This window comes from Anguilla rostrata, chromosome 2 (genome assembly GCF_018555375.3).
Source record: "Anguilla rostrata isolate EN2019 chromosome 2, ASM1855537v3, whole genome shotgun sequence".
Taxonomy (NCBI): domain Eukaryota; kingdom Metazoa; phylum Chordata; class Actinopteri; order Anguilliformes; family Anguillidae; genus Anguilla; species Anguilla rostrata.
The window spans coordinates 15,009,886-15,035,229 of record NC_057934.1 but is presented as its reverse complement, the minus strand read 5'-3'; the positions used below and the strand labels follow the sequence as shown (position 1 = coordinate 15,035,229).

Sequence of the window (25,344 nt, the reverse complement as noted above, 5' to 3'; positions counted from 1 at the left end):
AAGTTTAAAAAAATAAAAAAAATAAATCACTTTCAAGCTAGGCTGGATGGGGGTTTTAAGAGGGAGAATGGAAAAAAAATCTTTGTATTAATTTTGCGTGAGGAGCTCTCCTGTTATTAAAGATGTCTGCAGCTGCAGCTGACAGCTCATTAAAGCCAGTTCACAGACACTGCAAATGAGAGGGACATTCCAGTAACAGTGTGAAGACAGCAAGAATTTGAAATAACGACTCAAAGGAAGAAAAAAATCATTTTTAATTTTTTTTTTTATCCCTAGGGTGCTTAAAATAATAATTTGTGAATTATTTCTATATACTGAAGCAGCAAAAATTCTCATTATTTATCCTTCGGGGATGAGGTGCCAATTTCATCAGATTAAGGCATGTCGAAGTTGCAAAACACAAACGGCATCAAACGACATATTGCCTACGTGAACTGCAACTGAACTTAATAATTAAATAAAAAAATTTTGAAAGAAGGAATCAAATCAAACTGGGCAAATGTTCTCCCCTGTAAATTACAAAGGTAGCCAAGTTTGGGGTTTCACACAGCAGGCTACAACGGCTAACGGTAATCTATTCCCAGGACACGTTTGAGCTGCTGGTGTGAGGTCTGGCGAGTGAATTGAAATCTGCATCAGACGTGGAAGCGGGTTGAGATTCTCCCCGCGGCACGCGTGAGAGCTACGTTCGTTTTCCTCTCTGGAAGTGTAAAATGAGTGTTATTGATCCCCGCGCAGGCATCAGTCAAGGCAAGTGAGAAGATTGGGGGTGAGACTCTGGGTTTGGCAGAGCTGCTTCAGAGCCCGGCTTTGACACGGAGGACTGCCAGGCAAGTTGCAGAGAACAGCTTGCTAATGCAGACACACACACACACACACACACACACACGACTGTGCACTTGTTTCAAACCACATTCACCGAGAAGTAAGTAAATTGGATAATTACCGAAAATTCATTGTCTGGGTCCTTCTCACCCTTCCTAACTGGTCTGGAATACTGGAATTTGTGGACTTCATTAATGGTGTAAAAGCTAGAAAAGAGAGACAGACATGGGAGAGGAAACACAAATGCATGAAAACACTGCAGGAAAACGAAAAGCATTCTGCAAACATGCATTTTTCGGCATGACTGCACAACGGAATTTGCCTTCTCAAGTTCAGCAGGCATCAAAAGAAACTGCATACTGCCTTCCTTTAGTCTGGCACTAACACCAAGGGCACTTTATCTGCCTCCATTCATCATTGTCTTTCAAAATTATGACGCGTTAAAAATAATAAATAAACGAGCGGAATTAAAAATGCAGAGCAATCAGCGGGGCCGGAAATAAAAAAAATAAAAAAATGTACCCGAGACAAATCAGACATCAGAAATGAATTAATTTCATGCTTACGGCATGCAGTCCATTCCTCCCAATAGGACAGTGCGAGAGCTGTACCTCGTGTGGCAGAAAGCATATTACTGCCTGGCGTGAACCCACAACTCGAGGTTAATAGACTTTTCGCACTCAGAAAATGATACTCCTACTGGTGTTCCATGAAGCTAGCGTTCCTCTTTTTCTGATCGGACAGACTCTGCAGACTGTCTGGGAGGGAGAGCGGGGGACGGGGGGGGCGGGCGGGCGGGCGGAGACGGTATGCAGCGAAAAGCCGCGGCTAATGCAAAAATTCCATTTACAAAAACGCCATATGGCGCACGAAGCTTTTAAAAGTCAGACTCCATAAATATTGGATCTTTTCTATAATACATCAAGTGAGGCCCCGCCGCTGTTTTAAAGTTGCAGCCAATTCGGACTACAAAGGAAGTGTATTAAAATTTGGCAACTGCGCTCGCAGCTCGTAGGCCCTGCTGACGAACAGCGTTCGCTCTGTTTCGTGTGCCTGGCACGGAAGCAGAGCCATGGGTCTTCCCGACGCTTAAAATGTCCGCATGCGGATGAAGGGAAAGCAAATCTCTCTGGCTTCTCTATTCCGGGCCTTCCTTTGACCAAATTGTTATTCTTACCCCCCCCCCCCATTAATAACCAACGGCAGACCGGAATTTTCCGCTCTTTGATGACATTCTCGTACCCTCCCCCCCCCAATAAACCAAGAGCTAAGTTACTGTGCTCGGTGTACGAGTCGGATTGGCTCATCTGATCCTTTGATCAAACAAACTGATTAACAGGCCGGGCTTTGAAAGCGACTCTGCCGCGCCAGTTATTTACGCCTGATTAGCCGCTAGGTTAAAGCGGCGAGGACGAAGCAAGGAGAGCCCTGGCAGAAATTGCATTTAGACGACAGGGACTCCAGGTTTAACCTCATTGCTATGCGCCGCCGATCTCATGCAAAGAGTAAACAATTCAGCCGGATTGCCTTTCTATCGGCCTGCGCAGACTCTGCTAATCCAGGCTATTAGCCGAATTACATATTTAAACAAACTAACACACAAACAACAAGGGCGCTGCCAACTGGGGAAACAGCGCGATGAACTACGGTCCTATGACAAAGCGGGCGTGATCACTGCAGATTCATCTGAGCAGGAATATGGTTTATAAAGTACAAATGAATAAATAGACAAATTAAAGCATTTTTAAAATAATAATACTAATCTGCAGAAATGAAAATCCAAAAGCAAATAGTAATATGCCAAACTGCATCATACAGTGTCGTTGTCACTTGATTTTCAACAGCTGACTTGGAGCGAATTGGTGTGCTATGCGCCTGGCTCTTGCTGGTGTTCTGTGGCTATTATTCTGGGCACACACAGAGTGTCTGTTTGCTCTCCATCACTTCTCTTTGCCAAGCCCACAATAATGTTTCAGATGCAAGGGTCTGTGACTCCTGAGGCTAGAGACATCAACAGCCAAAACAAAGTAAGGTCATCTGCTGTGTACTCTGTCAACATTTACATAATCATCAGTTTACCCAGGCACAATAGAAGCCCTCTTTGTTTTCATAAGAGATTCCCCTGACATTTGGCCCCATCTTCCAGAACATCCCAGATGGATGTCATTGGCAAATACCCCGCAAAATAACTGTCTTTTTTGCTCAATCTTCCTTTCTCCAAATGTGAACACACAAAATAGCATGGTTATGGTAGCACTGGTTGTTCCCATTTGACAAGAACCAAAACAGCTGTCCCACATGCTGCCATGGTACTGGTTGAAATTGACTGGTTTATACTTATTCAAAAATGGGCATCACACTTGGCTTGGGATGTTAGTCTTGTCTGCACTAGGGCAGTGCAGTAACAATGTTTCGCCACTAGAGGCTCCAGCTGAGTTATTGGGGGAGAAACAAGGGTTTCTGAAAATGGTACTTGGCAGCATTAAGATGCATTGTGGTCTCTTCACCATGCCTTAGTACTACACATGGGGCAGTATTCATACAAGACAAATACACAATCTCAATCTGTTTTATTTTATAAACGAATCAATTTAAGACCTGTACCCACTGAAACGGTCATGCAGGCAATCATTCTACTCAAGGTTCTCCAAATGATGCTGGTCCCTGGTGTGACATGGTAATTTCAGTTTGAATATCAGTCATTAAATCATAATTATACTGTAAAAACTCTTCACTATCACCTAATCAAATCTTGTTTTTCTTGCATCCCACATATCTTTAAGACACTTTAACACATTAAGACGTTAAGAACTTTTATTGTTCTGGGGCACTGCGATATGAATGCCAGAAATATAATCCATGCATTTAATTGCTTCACTGAAAACTGCAGGCACAGAAGCAGCCCAGAGGACTGACATGGCACCGGTCCAGTCTGAGGGGAAAATTCTGGGTTGTTTCAGCGGGAAATGCTCGTTCCCTAATTAATATAATCCTATAAGCGCTGATGGACGGCTCGTAAACGCGTTCAAACTGACCTTCCGTCATAGACGGTGCGGCACACGCCGACCGCACGCGGGCGTTCGGTCCGACCGGCGGGAAGAGAGAAAAACGGAGGCTGCAGCAAAGTTGACAGAATCGCATCTGACCGGCCTGACAGGATACTCAGAATCGAGCGGCGGCTCCTTCTGCCCCCGCCAAACTCCCAACGCCTCGCGGTGAAGCAGCGCGCCGCGGAAAAAAATCCTGTTCACGCCTGAGCCACAAGTCAGATAAAACGAACGAAGCGCCTCAGGTGAGCCGCTTGGTAGCTTACCTAATTTGCTTATTGATATTTGTAAGCGCTAACTTCGGTTTAAGGTGGTGGTTGACTGGATAGCGTTTCAGCTTTGTTTTTCCACTCTTAAAATTAGTAAAGAAAGAAAGGAGATAAGAAACACATTACTGTGTTTATCTTTTCATCGGCTACCTAATTAGCTAACGTGGAAAATTCTATTTTTGACCGTGCAAGAAATTTGAACTTTTAATGATTTAAGATTACGACGCCCCTTCACCGGCCTACAGTTCTGCATTACATACTCTGCAGACCTGGGTCAAATGCGGATTTGTTTTGGATTAAAATACTTTTCTACATTTTACTGATCTTGTCTGGTGTATCAGAACCAATGAAATACTCATACAAAGCTCAAACCCCACCTTCCGGTCGTACTGGCAGGCTCAATTACACCAGGCAAGATCAATAGAGCACAGAAAAAGTAATCCAAAACAAATACGTATTTGACCCAGGTCTGGCGCTCAGCAAGAATGCCTGCATCACTAGTAGCAGTACTGCTGTGATATGTGGGGAGATACAGAGACAGACAGCATCTGTTATCCTGAAGCGAGAGGGGCACGCAGTTTCCCTACCTCACGATTTGCTCGGATACTGGCTTGTTCTGAAACTTTGGCGGAAGCTCCAAGATTGGCTTTACTGTAAAACACTGAATACCTTTGGAAAAAGATTATTAAGGAAAAAAATAACGTCAAAATTAGGTCAAAATAACTTGTGCACAGCATCTTCACGAAGCATAACATGATATTCAAAAAGAGAATTATCCCAGACTTAAAACTTTGGTGTGCTGAAAATGACAAACATAATGCAAAGAAACTGGCAGCGGGAATGAATATATCTTGTTGGCGTGCGAGTGTCAAGGATACACTGTGCGGCGGAGTTCTTTATGTCTTCGCTGGGCGGGGTGGTGGTCTTCATTTTCTCCGCGTTGGGGAACTGTGTGAGCAGCCGGGCCTCGAAGTCCTCCCTGCGCTCGTACTCCTTCCCCCTGTAGATGAACATCTTGTTCTGAAAGTAGAAGAGAGGGTTGGAGGTTTGTTAAAATGGCCTCCGGCAAAACGGCGCGTTTGACCGACCGCCCCTCGGCGGCGCGGCGGGAAGCGTGGCGCTGCCGGGCCGGAGCCCCCCGCCCGACCCCCCGACGCGGCGCCAGCCCTCCGTTCCCCTGGCGGTAATGAGGGGTGCTGGGAGAGGAGCTGGCACGGAGAAGCTTCGGCGTCTGACCCGTGTCATCCCTCATGCCGTCCAGCAGCACTCACTAACCGCAATTACCTCGGGCTTAATCGCCCCCGTTTCGGCCAATGATGACTCACAAAGCTCTGCCAGTCATTAGCGGGCCAAGAAGACGTACAGGTCGCCGGGGAAGCTTTCAACCCATTTAGTGCAACCTGTCATTACAGTACAGGATGCCCACTGTCCTTTGTTCTTCCTTGTTTAAAGCTCATCAAAGGGGTCAGGGCTTGCTTTTAGAATTTTAAAACATTTCGGCTGGCAGTGATGGAAAAGTATTAAACATGGCGTTCAGCTCCCTATCTGTCATGTTGTGCTCTGAACTTCCCCTCACCTTTTCAGTTCAAGCTCAGAAATAAAAGGTACACTGTAACAAAAAAAAAAAGAAAAAAAAGAAAAAAAAAAACTGAAAAGACTGGCAGCAATGCTGCAAGTGAAAAACTATTTAATACAGGGGAAAAAAACAGTATAAATCCTGTTAATTAACTGTATGAACCCTGTTATTTTATTGGATGGCCGTAAAATAATTTTATTGGCATAATCTTATATGATTTGGACAGTGTTTTATGAAAAACAGTGAAATCCTATAAATTTTTATGTGCATTTTACTGTAAAAATACATATTTTTTTAACAGGGTATAACTGAGCTCATCATTGTTTTACAGTACTCATCGACTAGACCTAGCCTACAATAACAGGGATTTATTACTGCATTTGCATTTACGTAAAACATATTTACCACCATAATACATACATATGCATTATGTATAGCAGATAAATAAACATACAATGTATAAATAATAAAACATACTATATAGTACCAACTGAAGAAATTAGTATGCATCCTCATAGAACAGCACTTGCATCACTACTATGCTATATACCAGTAATGTTACCAGTATTACAACACACCTACAGGACCTACAGTATAGGATTTGCATTGCTATATAACACTATTAGACTTACAATGATATGCACTACAAAATGTTTATCTGAGTAGGTACATCATATTATAAATATTTCCACGGCTACAATACTCATGAAAAAATATGCATACCAACAAACCATGTCAACCTTTGCCTACTGTGCCATTCCATATCACCTACCACACTTTATAAATTCCAATTAAATATTTAGTCTTTAGGGAAAAGGCCATCATATAGATTAAATTATATTCCTCAAGGCATTTTTATTTAAAATTAAACATTAAATTAAAACGTTCTGGGTTTCCAGAATGATCCAGCTGGGGTTTTTGTAATGTATTACCATAATCTGCATTTTTCAGGCCCAGAATTAATATGACAGAAGCCTCTTGGCTCCCCTCCATATAAGCCAGACAGCTGAGGTCATCCACAGACTTACAGAAGAAAGAGCCACCGAACTGCCCTCCAAATGGCTTCTGGCTGCAGACGGAGGTGTACATACTCAGTCTGCTATTACAAACCATTTCAAATTCAGTGTTCAAATCATGCCGTTGACAAGAATGGCTGGCAAAATTTCAGACCAGATTCACCCAGGTCGATATACATTTTCACTGCAATATTATTACTGTTCTATGCTTACCACTGTTGAACTACAGGGCAATCTGTTGTCACATGATAAAGTAGCTTATCAGAGCATTGTGACTGCAGCAACATGGCAAGCGTTATTGGTATATAAATAACAAAATTAACAAAAATAGCAGTTGCAACACAGTAGAGGGGAATATTCTTCACCTGGACAAGTATGATTTAAAAGGAAACTTTATTTCCCCTGTCAGTAAACCTAAAATGTCAAGAAAAAAAAAAAAAAAAACTCTTGAGGATGAAAGAACATGACAAGCCCACATTTCAAAGCACTGGAACAGAGTATAATACATATTACATGAGGTACTTTACAGAAGAAACTTCTGGAGAGCTTCTGCAGAGATTTCAGCAGATGTATCACAGCCATAGCAGTAAAGGGGATTCGGTCAACATCCAGAGAAAGCATTGCTCCAAGACAAACCGAGATCACCTATTCACAACGTCGGGGGAATACAAAGAACTAAAAAAAAATTGCCTGCAGTTTAAAAATCCCAGACTGGGCAATGCTTAAACATTTCTGTTATCTACTGCAAATTCACTAAAAGGCAAAAAAAATAAAATAAAAAAAAATAAATAAAGAAATACTTTGCAATGACAACCCTGTCTAAACATCAACAAGCCATTATTTCCCTGCTTTCATATCACACGTAAAATCCCTGTGCGGAATTTTTAATCCTACAATTAATCTAATGCGCTGTCATGCTGAAATATACCCGGGGCCATTCTCCGCTTTGAGTGATAAGGTGACAAAATATTTGCCGTTCGGGAATCGATTTCCTCGCCGACGACCATTCCAGCGTTTGCAGGCAGATCTGAACCTGTTCCGCATTAACGCGCAGGACCCATTTGGGTGGGGGGGTAGGGGTAAGGGGGGGTGGGGGTGGGCGTGGGACCGGAACGGCAGAAAGGGTCCTTAAACAATGCACATATCATGTCAAAGCAAGCAGCTGACCTTGGGGCGTCCTTCACAGAACAAGGTTTATAAATACAGCAAAGCTATTTTCCGTGGCTTCCCTTGACCGTCCATTAACAATGCGCCGAAGCAGGTGCTCCTTGACGGAGTTTTCCTACGCCCATTATTTCTGCGCACACGTGCCCGCTTGGCTGCGCTACAGATGGGCTGCGTCACCCGCACGAGACCACACTGCAGATGCCGGCGACCGGACGTGGTCGCGCACACGAGCAGCCTCCCTCTCTCAAACCTCATCAGACGCAAGGCTTCTGTTTTAATGCAGTCGCTCTACACCCAAGGGGGGTTTTTTTTTTTTTTTGTGTGCAGGCTTTGGTGCGACAATGCGTACATTAATTTCTATCAAGGTCCTCCTGATCCTAGCGCTCAACTCGTTACTGCAAGTACAGGGGTCAGATCTGAAGGACGCACAAATGGGAGACCATTTGAAACCAGGAGCAAAGCCCAAGAGTCCAGTGACATGCCCAAATTGCTGACCTGAAAGCTAGTACAGTTCGATTACGAAAATGGCCTCTATTTTTTTACAGCTGTGTATTTGCTTAGAAGATACCCTTATCCAAGGTGACTGATATAGCTACGTTTTCTTTTTGTACCTGTATGCACTTCTACAGCCAGATATTACTACAGCGAATGAGATTACTAGCCCCAAGGGACCACCGCAGTACCTCACTGAGCATTCAATCCTCACAACCTTCACAATGCATGCCTAGCTTGCTAAGCACTGCACCAAAATGAGGCTGCAGTGAAGATTCCCTTAAAAGGTGCAACCTCCGTGTCAATATGCTTTCTGACTTCAGGGCTGGACTTGACCTCAGCTCGTGATTGGTTCAGTTTGAAATGGAAAACCATTGTGAAGCACTGAATGAGGGTCAAATGGAGGCATCAGTGTTATTACCACAAAATAATTGTAACTAAACCACTGCAGAAGCTGTACTGATATTAAATGCGTTCTTAACATGAACAGCAGTTATGTGTCATAGTGAATTGGTGTTTTCAACAAGTGGTAAGACAGACACAGATAACTTCTGAGGAAAGAGTCCCTCAAAAGCAGGCAGTACATCAAAAATATCACTGAAATCCGGCAACAAAAGAGCAAAAAAAATCCTACATTTCAAACAACGGAAGCAGTCTAACAGACCTTTAACCAACTTTGGAGAGACATAAAAGATTTAGTTATACATTTTATCACGTTGTTAAATTGCAGTTATTTGTCCATCTGACTGTTTTACTGACTTTAATTGCCCCTGCAGTTCGGTCTTTTAAGTGGATGTACGCCATCCGCAAGTACTCAAAGTTAACTTTCCTCTCTTAACGTGGGAGCTCTAATGTCTCAAATCGAGACATTTATGCTGAATAGCAGAAAAGGTTCAGCAACATCAGGTGTCGAGATCTAAGAGGATGGATCCCTGGCACCCTTTTAAACCCCAGAGCCAGTGAAATGCAGGTACCATGCTTTTTCATACTTGAATGCCATCTGATGAATAACTGCATTAGCAGCTAATACATCACAAGCGGTCGAATCAAACACTTTCACATAAATCAATTCTGGGGAGAAAAATAGTTCCACGAAACACCGCTAACGATTTGTTTGCAGGATTTACTTTTTCCTGTGAAACAAAGAGGCTCAAAAACACAATTAACGGTAATTATTAAAAATTAAATGCAACATTGTACACAACAAATTACAGATTAAAAAGTAGAAAGCATCTAATGACACACAGACCCTTTTTCAGTACAACATAACTCCACCGAAGCCATGTTTTCTTTTTTTTTTGTGTATCAGCAATACAAGCAGGTCTGGAAACATGACCTCTGAACACAAAGAAAAAACTCAATATAAATCAACCGATGCCTTTGCAATAAAACTGGGATTTACGAGCTATGATGTCACAATGGGGAGCCAGCCAGGGCAGATCACAACCAGGATGACCTCATGCCTGCACACTGATGGCGACTACTTGATTCTTTGGTCTTTCTTCCAACCTTAAAAGGGAATGACAATAAAATATATCCTTGACTCTCAAAATAAAAGAAAAAAAAGGAAAAGAAAATCCATCAGATCTTTGCTGAGCAGAGAGTGTGTTGGAACTTGGAAGCATCCCTCTCACTACACAGGTAAGTCTGTTATCATGGTCACCCAGGCTCTTACAATCAGCACATTGTTCATAGAAGTACTACTATTGAAAGCCATTTGTCGTCCTTCCTAAAATATTATGAAGCAGCAAGGTGTGGTGTTAGGTGCAGGTGGGGTGGGGTGTGGGGGGGGGTGGCTCTGTCAGTTACCACCCTTGCCTCCAAAGCACTGGCTGAGGACGCTCTGCTCAGTGAACACCAGGAGTGCACACTCTCCACTTCCACAATGCTCCTCTGACCAACCCTGCTGGAGTCATGGCAACGCTGCGTGAGATAAGTCGCAGTGCATGCTGGGGGAAAACAAAACATGACCTCCCTGATAAATGGAACCTCTATTAGTCAAAAGATAGGGTTTTTTGAACGTGGAATTTTAGTCAGATCAGATATTGGCAATATAGAAGAATGTATCATCCTAAGGCTAAAAAAAGGCAAACAGAATGAGAGGTGCCTGAAATGAGCTAAAATGAAAAAAGATAATGCAGAGGACCCCCATCAGGTTCGAGACACAATGATAAAAAGCTAGCCTGCGTCAAAGTGCCCGAACATTAACTAAAACTGCAAGGCACCAGGACTTCGGCTAAGAAGAGAACGTAATTAAAAAAGCAGTTCCCCGCGGGCAAGGCAAAGGTTTGACAGACCGAATCGATAGCTTCTTTGAATAACTAACATGCATTGTTACTATGCACAATGCGCCTCATCATTCTCACTTCCCATGATTCAAATTTCCTGCAGCTGAGCCAAGGCGGTCAATGAATGAAGCTGACACCATGCAGTCATTTTGTACATTCTAATGGTGAACTGATATAAGCAATCTGCTCAATACATCACATGGAAATATTAGGCCGCGGTGACACCCCCCCCTCCCCCCAGTCTGGATTGGAGCCGCTCCATGCCCGCGCGGGGACTCAGCCAAACACTGGCGCCGACGCGCAATGGCGAGAGCATTGGCGCATCTCCTGCGCCATCCAAACAATGTTTCATTCCAGAGCGTGCGAATGGGCATAGCCGCCAAAGCGGGACAGGCCTCAGAAATATTACTGCACCGTCAGTAGGAGGAAGGTGTGCTCACAGCACACCTTTACATAATTTAACATAGCCCTCATACACCAAATCACTCATTACCCTGTAAGCAAAAGAGAGAGAGAGAAAAGGATGGAGACGACAAAAATAAAAGTATGAAAGCTGATTCTGGAGGACCCTATCAGAAAAGGTTAATTCAGATTAATTTTTTAAAAAATCATTCCACAAAGCTGAAAGAGATTTCATTTTTAATACACACCATTTTGTTTTAATACACACCATTTGTGTAATTAAAACATTTCAGTGTTTTTGTGTTCAAAGCATCTCTTTCAGCACTGTGGCAGGAGACGCTCTGACCATAAAACACTGAAATGTTTTAGTATACAAATGGTGTATCGTGTACTTACTGCAGTGTGAATGGCAGCTAATGCCGCGGCATTGCCATTCAGACAGCATTAGCCTCCGTTACAAAAGGTGACTGGAGAGGTAAAGGCACCTTTTCCAGGAGAGAAAATCATCTATGCGTTTATGCTTGTTTTATGTGGAAGGGGCTTACAGAGACAAAGTGAGTGAGTGAGCGAGGAAGCGTGTGAGAGAGAGAGAGAGAGAGACTGCACGACAGCAGAATTCTAAAACATTTGCTTAAAAACAATGCTCTCCACAACCTTACCAAGGAACTGCTCCAAAGGTCTTGTTTTCCAGCACAAAAGCATACATACGCACAAACACACATAAACGCCCCCTCTACAAAATACACACACATACACACAGACACAGACAGACACAGACACACACACAAACATACACACACACACACACAGACACACATGCACACATGCACACACACACACACGCACACACTCATCCTCTCACAAAAACACACACAAAGACAGAACAGATTGTGTATAATGAAGGCGCTCTGGGCCTGCCTCTAGTTCTCTGTGAGAGTTTGGGGTAAAACGGAGGGAAACGGTGCCTACCCTGAGGAAGGAGGGGAAGCCCAGGCCGTAGTATCCCACGGCGAAGTAGTCCGGCTTCGGCCTGATCACCTTCACGATGTTCTCATAGAACTGGGCCTGCTTGCGCTGTGGGGAAAAGGGTCACACACCAAACGCGCGTTACCACTGCGAACCTCAACAAAGTCTATGCAGGGGTTCCCAACCATTCTGTGTGACCTAAAGTGTAGCCTGATGTTACAACAGCTCAGTCCCCTGCTCATTAAAACAGTACAGTGTCTTTTGCCCTAAGCAAAGTGTGCTCCAGTGTTCCTTATTTTGGGCCAGTCCCCGTGAACTGTCCAGGGAAGGACTTTTTTCCTCTATTTTGACCATCCTGGCTGTTGAACATCTATCCAGTCCTCTTTTACTTAGCTGGCTTGAAGCACGTTTGCTATATTCTTTCTTACTGTAGCCTGATGTATGTTTAGACGTGGAATTAAAAATGTATTTTTACCGTGTGTCAGAATATAGGCGTAAAGACGCCAAGTGCCGGCAACAGATGCTGCCTGAGGTGAATCTCGACGGAAACTGTATTATTATTATACGCTGAGCTGCTGTTCTCATGCTTCATCCCGTGATCCCCCTCCCAAGACACACCGGTGGAGCCCAGGTTTGGGAGGCTCAGGCCATTAATGCTGCAGGGAAGCCCCGTGGCACGCAGCTAGCTAAACAGATGCATCTCTAAACGGCGCTCTCCAGACGAGAGAACACGCAAACCCGGGCCAAAACGCACTTCTTAATTTCAAAAGCGTCTTTCCGGGCAAAACTTTTAATTACTTTTTTGTTTTTGTTTTACAGTACTGCACAACCATACAAAAACACCGTAAGAAAAAAAAGCGAAGAGCACTTACTAATGAGGCGCTCAGCTGCTCGAAGTCAAACATCTCATTCTCGTACTGCTCGGCGAGCTCCTTCCCCAAAATAATGGCCTCTTCCCACATCTAGTTAATGTGCACAAAGAGAGACGTCAGCGAGGCGGCAGCATCATCGCTCAGAAGAACACCCTTCCCCGCTCTAATGACGCCGCCATTTTCCCCGCTAAGTGATGATTAACTCCGTTCACAATGACCGGCTGCCAAAAAAGCAGTCGCCTCAAGCGCATTTACAATAATAATAAAAAAATAAAAAAACGGCTTTCATGCAAACAAAAAAATAAAATAAAATAAAAGGAAGTGAAGGAAATCGAGGATTTGTTTCGGTTCCCTGGAAAGAAAGAACTGAAGAAAATGATCTGGGGAAAAAAATGAAAATGTGTTTAGCTCGAGGCAATATTTACTTTTGTTGTAGACATTCAAATGTTGTGTAAAATGAATGTATACTAATGGCAGCGAAGCGGGGAAACCATATTTTAGACATGCATAACATCTGTTCAGTCAAAGCTGAAGGCATTACTGTTAACAGAAAATGTAAACAGTACCTGGTAAAAGCAATCCCTATTATTATTGAAATAGCACAATAACACACAGAACAATTTGACAAAAAATGCCACAAAGAACTTGCATCGGTGTGCATTATATGCTGGGATATTCCAAAGTCATTCTTAATTGCTAAGCAACAAGACAGCAGTGTTCCGGAAAAAAAAGTGATATTTTGGGACTATAGGGCTTTTAAGAATTGTGTCAGAATACAAAATGGGAAAGCTGTACTGCCTCTGTAAAACCTCTTCAAAAATACATACAAAGATTCGGGAGTGAAGATGAACAGGGCTCCATCACTTCAGAAAAATGCTCAGTAAAATGTGCTCAACTGACGATCACTTCATGAAGAAAAACTGAAATATACTATCATATATGCTATCATATTACGGATACATACTCATGTGTATTCAAATGAGTGAAGACCACTAGCAGTGAATTTTATTTTTTTTGACCCAAGAAAAACACAGAGCTCTCCAATGGCCTCCTAAGGGCCTACCTCTCTCCTGTTCTCCTGACCCTCAGGCAGTGCGTGTGAGTGTGTGCGTGCGTGTGTGACTTTATGTGTGTGAGTGTGCGTGTGTGAGTGGGCATGCATGTGTGTGTGCGAGGGAGTGTGTGTGTGTGTGTGAGTGTGTGCCTGCGTGTGTGCGTGCGCGCTGCGCCTGATGGGGGAGCAGTGGTGGGCAGGGTGGGTGGGGTTTCTCGCGCGGATCGAGGCGCGTAACTGAACGGCCGCTCGGTTCCCCGCCCACGAACGAGGAGCGGCGTGGGAGCCATTACTCCTCCACCGGTTACCACAGACGGGCCGGTACGACCGCGGCCAGCTGCGGCACGAGGGAGATGAGCCCCCAGGTGCTCTTTTCCTCTGCAGCTTCCATTTCGGCTCATTTAAGGGGGGGGTCAAAGCGAAGCAGAGGCTCATTTGCATTCTCTGGCCGGTAACAGGTGAGAAAGCAGTGGCTCAGCAAGTGTTCCCGCTCACCACCCGTCCCGCGCCAGGAGGAATTAAAACTGATCTGAGCGCAGCGGTAGTGCCGGCCCACTTACGCGCACAGTTCAGCTCTACAGATTCACCACAGATCCTGGAAAGTGTTGTGAAGAGCTCAGACATATCCGTGCCATCTGAAATATGACAGTTTGAACCGCCTGCAGCTCCTCACCTTGCCCTTGTCAAAGTAATTGATTATCTCTTGGTAGAGCTGATCCTTCAGTTGTCCTTGCGTAGCTGCCTGGTAGCCTTCTCTCTGGGTTAGATGGGCTGCGCAGGCCTCTTCAGACCACTGCAGGAGGAAACAACCAATCACACGTCAAGACTGCAGAGCACTGCACGTGCCCAGATGAGAGAGCTGGGACCATGGCATGTGTGCAGGAATGGGCACCTGCATGCACTACACACAAATGTACTCACGGGCACATAAACGCACACAGGCACCAAACACATACAAACGCACTCGCAAACAGGCGCACAGCACACAAACACACACAGGCACCAAACACACATACACACACACAAGCACAAACAGGTGCACAGCACACAAAAGCACACAGGCACCAAACACACAAACAAACGCACTCACAAACATGTGCACAGCACACAAACGCACACAGGCACCAAACACACAAACAAACGCACTCACAAACATGTGCACAGCACACAAACACACACAGGCACCAAACACACACACGCAAGAAACAGGCACACAGCACACAGGTACCAAACATACATACAGACACACACAAACAGGCACACAACACACAAACACACACAGGCACCAAACACACATACACACACACTTACAAACAGGCACACAGCTCAAAGCCCACACAGGCACAAAACACACATACACACACACGCACAAACAGGCACACAGCACACAACACACAGTTACCAAACACGCATACACACACACTTACAAACAGGCACACAGCTCAAAGCCCACACAGGCACCAAACACACATACACACACACGCACAAACAGGCACATAGCACACATAGTTACCAAACACGCATACAGATGCACACACACACAGGCACCCACCACACAAACACACAGGCACAAAGCGTATGCATAACGCATGTCCCTGGAGACATGCGCCTGCACAAGCATAACACACACACGCACGTGTGTGTGAATGTACACAGAATGATGTAGCATCAGTGAATCACAGCAATAAAAGGACTCTGGGGCAGGGCATGAGATCCAAAATCAGTTAGCAGGCAGCAGCTCAAGGCAAGCAGAGTTATAGAGAAAGAGGGAGATCACTTGGCTACTGTAGGAACGCATCAGATATATTGATTTACACCTTGCTACTATAACATGCATTACCGAATCGGTTTGATTCTGTAAACAACTGAGAGCAGAGAACAACAGCGGAAGATTAAAGGGCTTTTCTTTCTGCTGACCAAACACTGGCGCGCTCCGCTAACGCTCTCCGAACAGCATAATGAGCGCGCAGAGGAAGAATGAGCCGGACCGAGGCGGGAATACGGACGTGCACACTTTTACAGACCGTGCTAAAAAGGCCCGTCAGAGCGGATTCATCGCCCCGAGAAGGCTAAGCGGCATTCCGCGCCGTTTTGAGCCGCAGACGCTGTGAAGTTCTCTCAGGAGTCACGGCACGTGAAGCTTTACAAAGCGCTAGCACGAAAATGCGCGTGTGCGGCGGGACGGCGCCGGACCGGGACAAAATAAAACTGTGCCGTGAACTCCACAGACACACAAAGAGGAGTCGAGCGGCTTCGCGTAAATCCGCGGCGGCTAGCACATTTGAGCTTCACCAGCCCTCAGAAGAGCCAGGAGGACTGGACTGGCGCAAAACTTCGATAAACGCGCCGCTATGAAATGGTGCATCGCTGGACGCAATTCAGCAAATTACGCGCGGACTCACCGCTGAGAGAAAGGGACATTTTGAAGCCTTCATAAAGGAGGGTTTATCCTCGATAATGTTTACTGAGATAAATCTGAAACAATGGCAGAATGAGGGGGCGATTAAATTGACTGTGTACAGTCTAAACTGTACAAGCATAGCTCACAGCCAGCGATTTTGACTGTGTGAATGCAACAAAAAAAAAAAGAATGTTTCACTTTCCAACTGTAACAGACGGGATTTTATTTTTTTGCGCAAGAAAAGGTTTTCACCCTGTGGCCTCCACTTAAATCAATCTAATTTTACAGTATAATGGGCTCTGTTCATTTTCACTTTGAGGAGTCAAGTGTGCGGCGAGGAATTCCTCAGTTGCTTGGAGACTGGCGGAATTTAAAATAAATAGCTCCCTTTCAGCGTTCGATTCTGCGCGGAAAAAATTAATACCGTCACAGTTTCACAAGCCTGTAGGGATTGCAACAAGGACCGGAGTGGCGAGCTGTGCAGTTCCCTCCAAAATGTGAGAAGTGGGCCGACATACAGTACTTGGAATAAAAATTCAAGACGGCGCGTTTCCAAATCCCCTTTAACGTGGTCGTAAAAAGTGCCCGTCCGCTCTTATTTCGACAGGGTCATAATCTACCTACTCAAGCCTTGCCAGATGCCTTTTGGGTATGTGGCCTTTTCAGTGCTTTGAGGGCCACTCCGTCAGTAATAGATTATCAGATCGGTAGATAAGCAGCCTATGCGAGCGCTTAATGCTTCTGCATTGAAGTATAAAAAAAGAGATCCAGCCCGCTGAACTGTCGAGTGCTCGAAACAGAGATAACGCTTGAAATAAGTGATCAAGCATGAGGGTAGGGCGAATTGATACGACTAAAACACACGTTTTCTCTCCGCCTGTTACCTCACTGGGCGTTTGATTATACGATAAAATGATATCAAGTCACAAGCTAGGGCTGTACAGGTATATCAGCAAAGCGATGCAGCTGAGCAGGTTCATCAAGATGAAAAGGTTTTAATGATGGTGTCAGTCAGCTATGACCGGGGGAATGAGAACCACCTCCCTGGTGGACAGCGGGATCAGCGGGAGTCAGAAGAGGAGCCCAGGGAAAGGCTTGGCTCTGGGATCTGAGAATCCGTGAGAGAATGCTTCGTGTCTCTCCGACAAATACACACACGCATGCACAGGCGCACACGCACGCGTACACACATTCATCTTTCTTTTATAGGCACTCCTAGTTTCATAATCTTTTTTTTTTTCCCAATGCAACAAGCAGACAAAACATTAAGTCTGAAAGTCTGATTCAGCACCTTAAACCAGGCGACACTCAGCCTCCATCACATTTATTTACAATCCATTTTATTTATTCATCAAATTCACATTTGATATTTATGGTATTGAATATTAAAGTAAAAAATAGAAATAAAACGCAAACGTACTGTTCAAGAACTGTCCGTCCCGTAAATTCATCTTTAACCTATCAATCTCTTAAAGGTCAAATTAAAACCGCAGACAGTCCTGAATGTGCAACACGGAACACGTATGACAAATTGACAACGGCGAATCACAGTGCGCGATATCTCATCCTGAGAGCGAGGCAGGGGACAGGAGCCCTGGTTAATGCAGATCTTCCAGGAAGACGGCGACAAGCCGCGCTTCAGTAAAGCAGAGCCACACGGGGGGAGAGAAAAGTCTCTTTCTCCCAGCGCTCAAAAGAGAGGGTACCTGCAAAGGTACAGCTTCTGTTTCAGCCCATTTATGGGGAATCGAAGCAGAGGACCATATGCGTTCTCTGATCAGTAACAGGTGAGGACGCAGTAGCTCAGCAAGTGTTCCCGCTCGCTACCAATCCCACGCCGGGGGAAATTAAACTGATCTGAGCGCAGCGGTAGTGCCAGAATAATTCATTTCTTTAACCGGCTTACTTTGAAGGCACATGCTCATTTGTGCACCTCTCTTTTTGGTCCTGGAGGCAAGGTAAAGCAACTAAAGTTACACATTTCTAGATACCTGTGAATCCTGTGCAACAACAAAGTAACAACAAAGTAACTAATGATTTCATTTAGACAGTCGAGTTAGACAAATTTCTGCTCGGGTTTGAGTCTTACCTACCAACCCTTGTGCTGGTTCCAAAGATTCTCATTCACTACACTGCCCTCACTGCATGTGCAATACAAACAAAGGAGGATAAACTGTCGAGCCCTACATTTTAAATCCTGAAGACATAAATTCTAAAATCTGAATCGGAAAAGAGTATTTAAGATTGAACTGTGTGTATGGTGTGTACGCCTGTGGATCCATAATGATAGAGGAACATAAACACACACTCATACACAATTGAAATGATATTCTGGTTTATAAAGATACCTACACGGACAAATCGAGATGCATGGCACAATCAAATGGACCATGCTCACTCTGGTTTTTGTGGGAAGGAAGTAAAGCATTCCAAAATCCACGCTCATTCTGACATCACTTCCTGTGCCAATACGGTGCAAACGGACACTGTGCAGATACCTTGAGAAGCTTGGCGTGGAGGAGGAGGGTGTAAGCAGCCTCGGTGTAGTTATCGCACTCCTTGTGCAGGTCACACAGCTTGTACAGGTACCTGGAGGTGAAGAAATTAAGAAATGTCCATTATTAAATGCCAGAGAAGGGGGGGGGGGGGGGGATGAACGCACATGGGGAGGAATCCGAAAAGAAAATAATTACAGCCTCGCTCACTGACATTTCCCCCCCCCCTCCACTATTAATAATGTTTTCCTTTCAATCACGACTCCGCCTTTAGAATACCAAAGCGGATGTGCGCAGATGCTTTTTGTTAGGAAAATGAAGCCATTATGACAACCAGGAGGAGGGATATTTGAATCTAAAGGGCATTTCAATCTTCAGAATATTTCATTTAGACGAAGCCAAATTCTCAGAATAAGAACCATTACATAATGCAGGCCGAGTGACTTATCACTGATGACGGGTAATTTCAATTTCAAAAGCACAAGCATTTTCTTTCTAGTCCCCCCCCATCAGGTCAGTCAGAGGCAGCAGTGCATTCTGTTTTGAGAAAGTAACCAATTACGCATGCATAGAAAAGACTCGATATTAATACGGCACCATATCTTTACAAATAAACCCAGCTTTCCATTTGATTATTCGATTATTTTCACATTGATAAATAAATGCATGGAAAAGCACCAATCTGCCATCCCACTATCTATCTATTAAGCAGAAGCCATAACACGAGTAACATGGCTTGCATTTGAAAAATGATCCAGCTTGATAGAGCTGGTAATTTCAGGCAATTCAGGTCTCATATTTTGCCCGTGCCCAAGGGTACTCTGACATCGGCCAACCTAGGAATAAGAGATTCTGGGAACAGATGCAGCTCCTCGACCACTTTTTCGCACCATGCCAGAATGTGAAGAAAGCCAACGAGAGGCCTCCATTGTGTGAGAGTACTTACCTGATGTACATCTCTTCCCTTTCAATCTCCTTGTAGAAGTTCTAGGATAAAGCAGACACAGTGAGGCACATGGGAACATGGCGTTTTCTGAAATGGAATTCTCAAAGTTTAATGAGGCTGGTGCTGGTGTGACACTGCTGTCTCGAATACAAAAACTGCTAATGGACCAAGATACAGAGCGGGAAATGACACAAAATTCAGTTACACTTACTGCAGGTTTTCACAATTATACACAGCACAAAGGTATACCCCATTCACCACAGGAGCTCTGGTTCTTAGTTCAACAATACTGTGTACTTTTACACAGTCAAAGTGATATAGTGACAGACAGAGAGACACTCACACGCTTATATTCAAGGGTGACAAGGGCTGACAGTTTGTGGGAACCCAGGAACGATGATGTATTTTATTCAGCAAGAATTTGGAATCGCCAATTTTAAAATGCAGATTAAGAAAGTACAAGGGGGATAATTACTAACAAATTACTAACAAATGCCTTTCTCTGCCATTGACTGGGTGGAATTGCCAAGCGCACCACTTAGTAGTCCCTGACCGAGTATACATTTTACAATTGTGTAACATTATTTATTTGCTAAGCAGTCACCATTATTCAAGGTGATTTACATTACATTTCTACGTATTACCCATCAGTAGAATTCCCACAGAAGCAATTCAGGCTAAGTGCACTGCTCAAGAATTCAATGGCAGTGCCCCCCCCCCCAACAACACCCTCATCCCCACCCCACGCAAAATCAAAACCATGGCAACCTCAACCAGATCAACAAATAGTTCCCACAATATGAAAGTCCAACAAATCTTTAAGAATCTACATAAGGAGCATAGAAAAGTCTCCAGTCCATACATAAATCAGCGGATCCATCGTCATGGCCACAAGGTTATAATTAGCTTATCCATACAGAAGCTTTCATGATGATATAGTCTGAATTCCATGACTGCAGATGTTGGCTTTTTTAAACATTGACACATACTTTCCATAAGCTTCACGCAAGCTCATGAATACTTAAGGAACACCGACGTCTCTCGGCTTCCTTTATAAATTGTCACTTCCCGTTCGGTCTATGGAGGCGACCTTTTGAGCGATTGCAATTTACGAGACATTTTTCCGCAGTTTTCTTTGAGGTTGTTGCATGAAACGCTACACGCTCTTCCACAGAGGATTTCTGATCAAGGGCGAACCGAGCGCGTTCGTTCTGATACATATTCAAAGTGCTCATATTCATTCACATGTGTCATTACTGTTGTCAGCCTGTATTACGCTCTCAGATTTGACGCAGAATTACCTGCGATAGATCAGATTCCGAGTCAGGTACAACTCACCCTTCTTATGCTTTTTATTTATACTATGCAAATTCGAGCCAAATCAAATATAGGCAATGCAACAACAACAACAAAAAAAAGTGTCACTAATTTAAAAAAATCGTTTTTTCACAATGCTTGGAAAATCCTAACCATCTTTATAAACTGGTCAGAGAGACGGCAGCTACTATTACTCTTGAATATTCACAGTGAAAATTCAAACATTACAAATTCAGAAAAAATACGACCAATATACCAGTCTTACTAGACCACAATACACAAGTAGTTCTTTTCTGATGGTAAATTAATTATCACAGCTGTGATTTCCTTTTTCCAGTGACCCCAGACTGCAGATTAAATGCCATGGGAATATAATAAAAGCCAATTCTTGTTGATTTTTCTTTGAGCACTGGAATCCCCCATGCAGACATCTTACTTTGAAATAACCATATGTCTACAGTTTGCGCTAACGAATGCAATACACCAGCAACGTTATGTCTATTATCAATAGTGAGTGTATTTGTGTGTCTGTATATACACGTAGGGGGTATTGTTATTGCAGTCATTTCTGGTATCCCTGTGCTGCTCTCGGAATGCAACAAAACACTTTCAACAACTGAATCAGCTGATCAAGATGTAAGAGAAGATGAGAGAAAAGCTGAAGTGTGACAAACATGAGGCTGAGTGAGGTAGAAGCGGTGGTGTATACTGAAGTTTGAGGAAGACACAGCGGGAGGAAGGGTTTTTTTTTTTAATTGTGAGGAAGACATATGTGTGCTGAAGTGAGAGAAAAGTGTAAAACATCCTATCGAAGTGTTAAGAGGTTGCGGCGGCGTCTCACCAGCACGTTGACGGTGCAGCTCATGCGGTTCTCCTTGTTCTCGTCGTGCATGATGGTCCTGTAGTCCAGCAGTCTCTCCAGCAGCCGCACTACCAGGGTAACAAAGTTCTCCCCGCTCTTGGCCAGGTACTTGTGTTTTCTGCAGTGCTCTAGCAAGCTAGGGCAAAACGTAAACACAGTTAACGTAGCACAAACACAGCTAACACAGAATGAACACAGTTAATGTAACATATACACAGTTAATGTAGCATGCATATTTCTAATGCAGCATGCACATCGTTAATGTAGCAAGCACACAGTTAATGTAGCATGCACACAGTTAATGTAGCATATACAGTTAATGCAGAATGAGCATTGTTAATGTAGCATGCACAATTGATCCAAAAAGCACACTTAATGCAGCATGCATGGTTAATGCAGTATGCATACAGTTAATGCAGAATGCATATAGTTCATGTAGCATGCATAGTTAATTCAGAATGCATATAGTTCATGTAGCATGCATAGTTAATTCAGAATGCACATAGTTAATGTAGCATGCACAGTTAATGCAGAATGTGCACCATTAATGTAGTGTGCACAGTTAACAAGGCATGCACACAGTTGACACAGCACGAACACAGTTAATGCAGCATGAACACAGTTATTGCAGAATGCACAGTTTACAAAACAAATTTATACCTGTATCACTCTAGTCAAGAAATGTATATTACAAAAGTGGGAAAACAAATACAATGTCACCATAAAATGCTGGTATTAATAGACTACTTACAAAAATGGCATTCACAATTCTATAAAAATTAAATATTGAATAAACTATAACACATAATCTACACGTGCAACCACCAAATACTCTTATATTACAACATTCTGCCTTCTATCTACTACAGGTCAAACAATGTCTGGTGGCAGCTGTCTCTCCGTCAGTGCATGTCCCATCGCCGACGCATTGCAGTCGGATCAAATAAAAGATTGTGCTCACTGAATAATTAAGACCACAGGTGAGCAGGAAATCAAGAAATGGATCGGTCCTCATTGCGTGCAACCCCGGATTTATGTGACTGACCGATGGGTGAAAATGAACATGCCTCTCCAGACATCTTAGCCTTAGCATCTGAAAGTTCAGTCTGCTAACCACTCCTAACCTACACTCACGCCAACGAAACTGAACACACATTCAACCGAGCGGAAAGACCGAAAACAGCTCGCCCTCCAGAGAAACAGTAACATTCTCCTAAGGCCAAGATTAACATCAGACAGGGGTACTTTAATGCATTGTGCTGTAATTGTGTAATTATCTGACTTGACCTGGGCCCATTAATAAACACTCACATCTTCTGGAAGAGGACCTTGTACTGCTCGTCTCCTCGGCCCCCTTCCACCTCGTGGTCCAGCTTGGTGATGATCTCGTTCTCAAACTGCAATTAGACGGATTGGACATGAACACTCAGAGTGGCCAATTTTTCATTTCATTAGCAACGCCCCCACCCTCCCCCACCATGCCGGATTGAGGCTCCTCAGTTAATGTCCCCCGTTGTCAACATCACTCGCTAACTCCGCTCTGGAGATGAGAAGGGCGAACACTGAGGCAGCGAGGTTTGGGGGATTTGCTTTCTGATTTCTTCACTGAGGTGCTGGGGCTGTAGGCTTCTCAAGGCGTGGGACAGTGATTCATGGAGCCAATACCGACTGTATTTGTATATGGCCGTGGCATAAAAACAGTTTTATGGAGCTGAAACAACCCAATTTGCAACGCTTGCATGTGCAGTGGCAGACCGCAGCGTTGAGCCCTTTGCTAAAATAGATGCAGCACTGTATCGGGGTGAACTCTGAATTTTCATGCCCCAGCAAGACCAGTAAAGAACACTATATACCTTGCCTATAAATGAGATTGGATCCATGATTCAATGAATGATGAAACTGATCACAATTTACTCCACAGACAGAGGAGCTGCATTTCACGTACATACATAGATACATACAGTACTGTCGTAAATTCTGGACAATTTCTTTGTCCAGTATTTTTCTGCAAAAATGATAATATGCATGCAAAGAAAACAGTATTTTTGGCCAGTATACCTTATTTAAAATTATTGATGGTCACATAACGTCTTTAACACTCGTGGTCAAGAATTTTTTTTTTTTGGCTTGTTTACTTTTTTGTAATTACTGATGGATGGTCACATATTTTCTTTCCCACTTGTAGCACAATGTTACCATAATGTGTGCCCGTACAGCACATGCATACATACAGACATACTACACACACATACTCTATCACTATCTCTCACTCTCGCTTGCTCACTTACTCTCATGTATCTCTCTCTCTCCCTCTCAAAACAGTGTAACATTGGCAGCAAAGGGAACTGAACAGGTTTTGGGCCTGAGCCACAGAGCCAGACAACAAAGTTTAAATAACTTTCCAACACTGCTGGCACCGAGCGCCGTGCTGCAACCAGAACAGCCTGAGATTAACGCGTCCTCCACCGACAGCAAATCCCCAAACAGATATTCATAAGTACGGGATGACTTTTAACGACGGAACAGCTGGGACCAATCGGAAGCCACCGCGCACGCAGACGGCCAGAGAGACGCGATTAGGGAGATTATACGGATACGGGCTTGCCGGTGTTTTTAAAAGCGCCACATTGTCCATTTCAGTGGTGTGGGTTTAGAGGTTCTGGGCTCATTGAAAAAAAAAGGGAGTATGATTCTGCTTGGACGATATTGCACATGCAATACAAATTCCATGCAGGCAGCACAACCACAGTCGTATTTGTGTCCACAGAACTAAATTTCATGCTTATCGGTAACACATGTGCGTTCAGGCTTCCCCTCTTCTCTGTCCATCACAGACTGTGACCTCATCTCAGATTCCAAGCAGAGGAACGGACAATACATTTTCACCTGCTCTAATATTTACAGGTTCTTAGCACTCGGGTGTTGAGAATGCATTAAATTAAACATGGTCTGAATATATATGGCCTTGTTTGTCTAATGCTCTGCTTCTAGGGCCATGCTTTGAAAGGAAGTGCTGTCAGATGCACTGCACAGAACTGAGCCAGGCCGAATCGAGACACACAACTCCCACGCTTTCGGGAATAAGAGGTTAACACCGGGAGGACACAGACCCTTTGGAAGCTCCGGGTGAAGTGGAACTCGCACTGCATCATGTCAAAGAAGATGGGAATGGTGGCCTTCCGCAGCTCGATCTCTGGGACCAGCGTCATCTCCAGGATCGGACCCACCATCTCAGGGATGAACTTGATCTTGTGAGGACCTGTCAATTGAACAAAATCCATCAAATGGCTGCCAGAGAGAAAGGACTGGCATTCAAGATAAATATTCAACCAGCTTTCTCATTAGAGAC

At 44.0% G+C, this 25,344-nt stretch overlaps 1 protein-coding gene across 4 annotated transcripts in view; it reads right to left on the bottom strand.

The window, feature by feature from the left end:
- The window catches only part of dock1 (dedicator of cytokinesis 1), a 236,223-nt gene that overhangs the window by 28,152 nt on the left and 182,727 nt on the right, over positions 1 to 25,344 (bottom strand). For all 4 annotated transcript variants that reach the window (XM_064320731.1, XM_064320732.1, XM_064320733.1 and 1 more), the window contains exons 33-43: positions 25,106 to 25,254; positions 23,307 to 23,392; positions 21,975 to 22,131; positions 19,817 to 19,857; positions 18,874 to 18,964; positions 14,648 to 14,767; positions 12,921 to 13,010; positions 12,052 to 12,156; positions 5,020 to 5,161; positions 4,729 to 4,810; positions 947 to 1,031 (exon numbers count right to left, since the gene is read on the bottom strand). In XM_064320731.1, the coding sequence (XP_064176801.1) occupies positions 947 to 1,031; positions 4,729 to 4,810; positions 5,020 to 5,161; positions 12,052 to 12,156; positions 12,921 to 13,010; positions 14,648 to 14,767; positions 18,874 to 18,964; positions 19,817 to 19,857; positions 21,975 to 22,131; positions 23,307 to 23,392; positions 25,106 to 25,254 (1,148 nt within the window). The remainder of the gene's footprint in view (positions 1 to 946; positions 1,032 to 4,728; positions 4,811 to 5,019; positions 5,162 to 12,051; positions 12,157 to 12,920; positions 13,011 to 14,647; positions 14,768 to 18,873; positions 18,965 to 19,816; positions 19,858 to 21,974; positions 22,132 to 23,306; positions 23,393 to 25,105; positions 25,255 to 25,344) is intronic.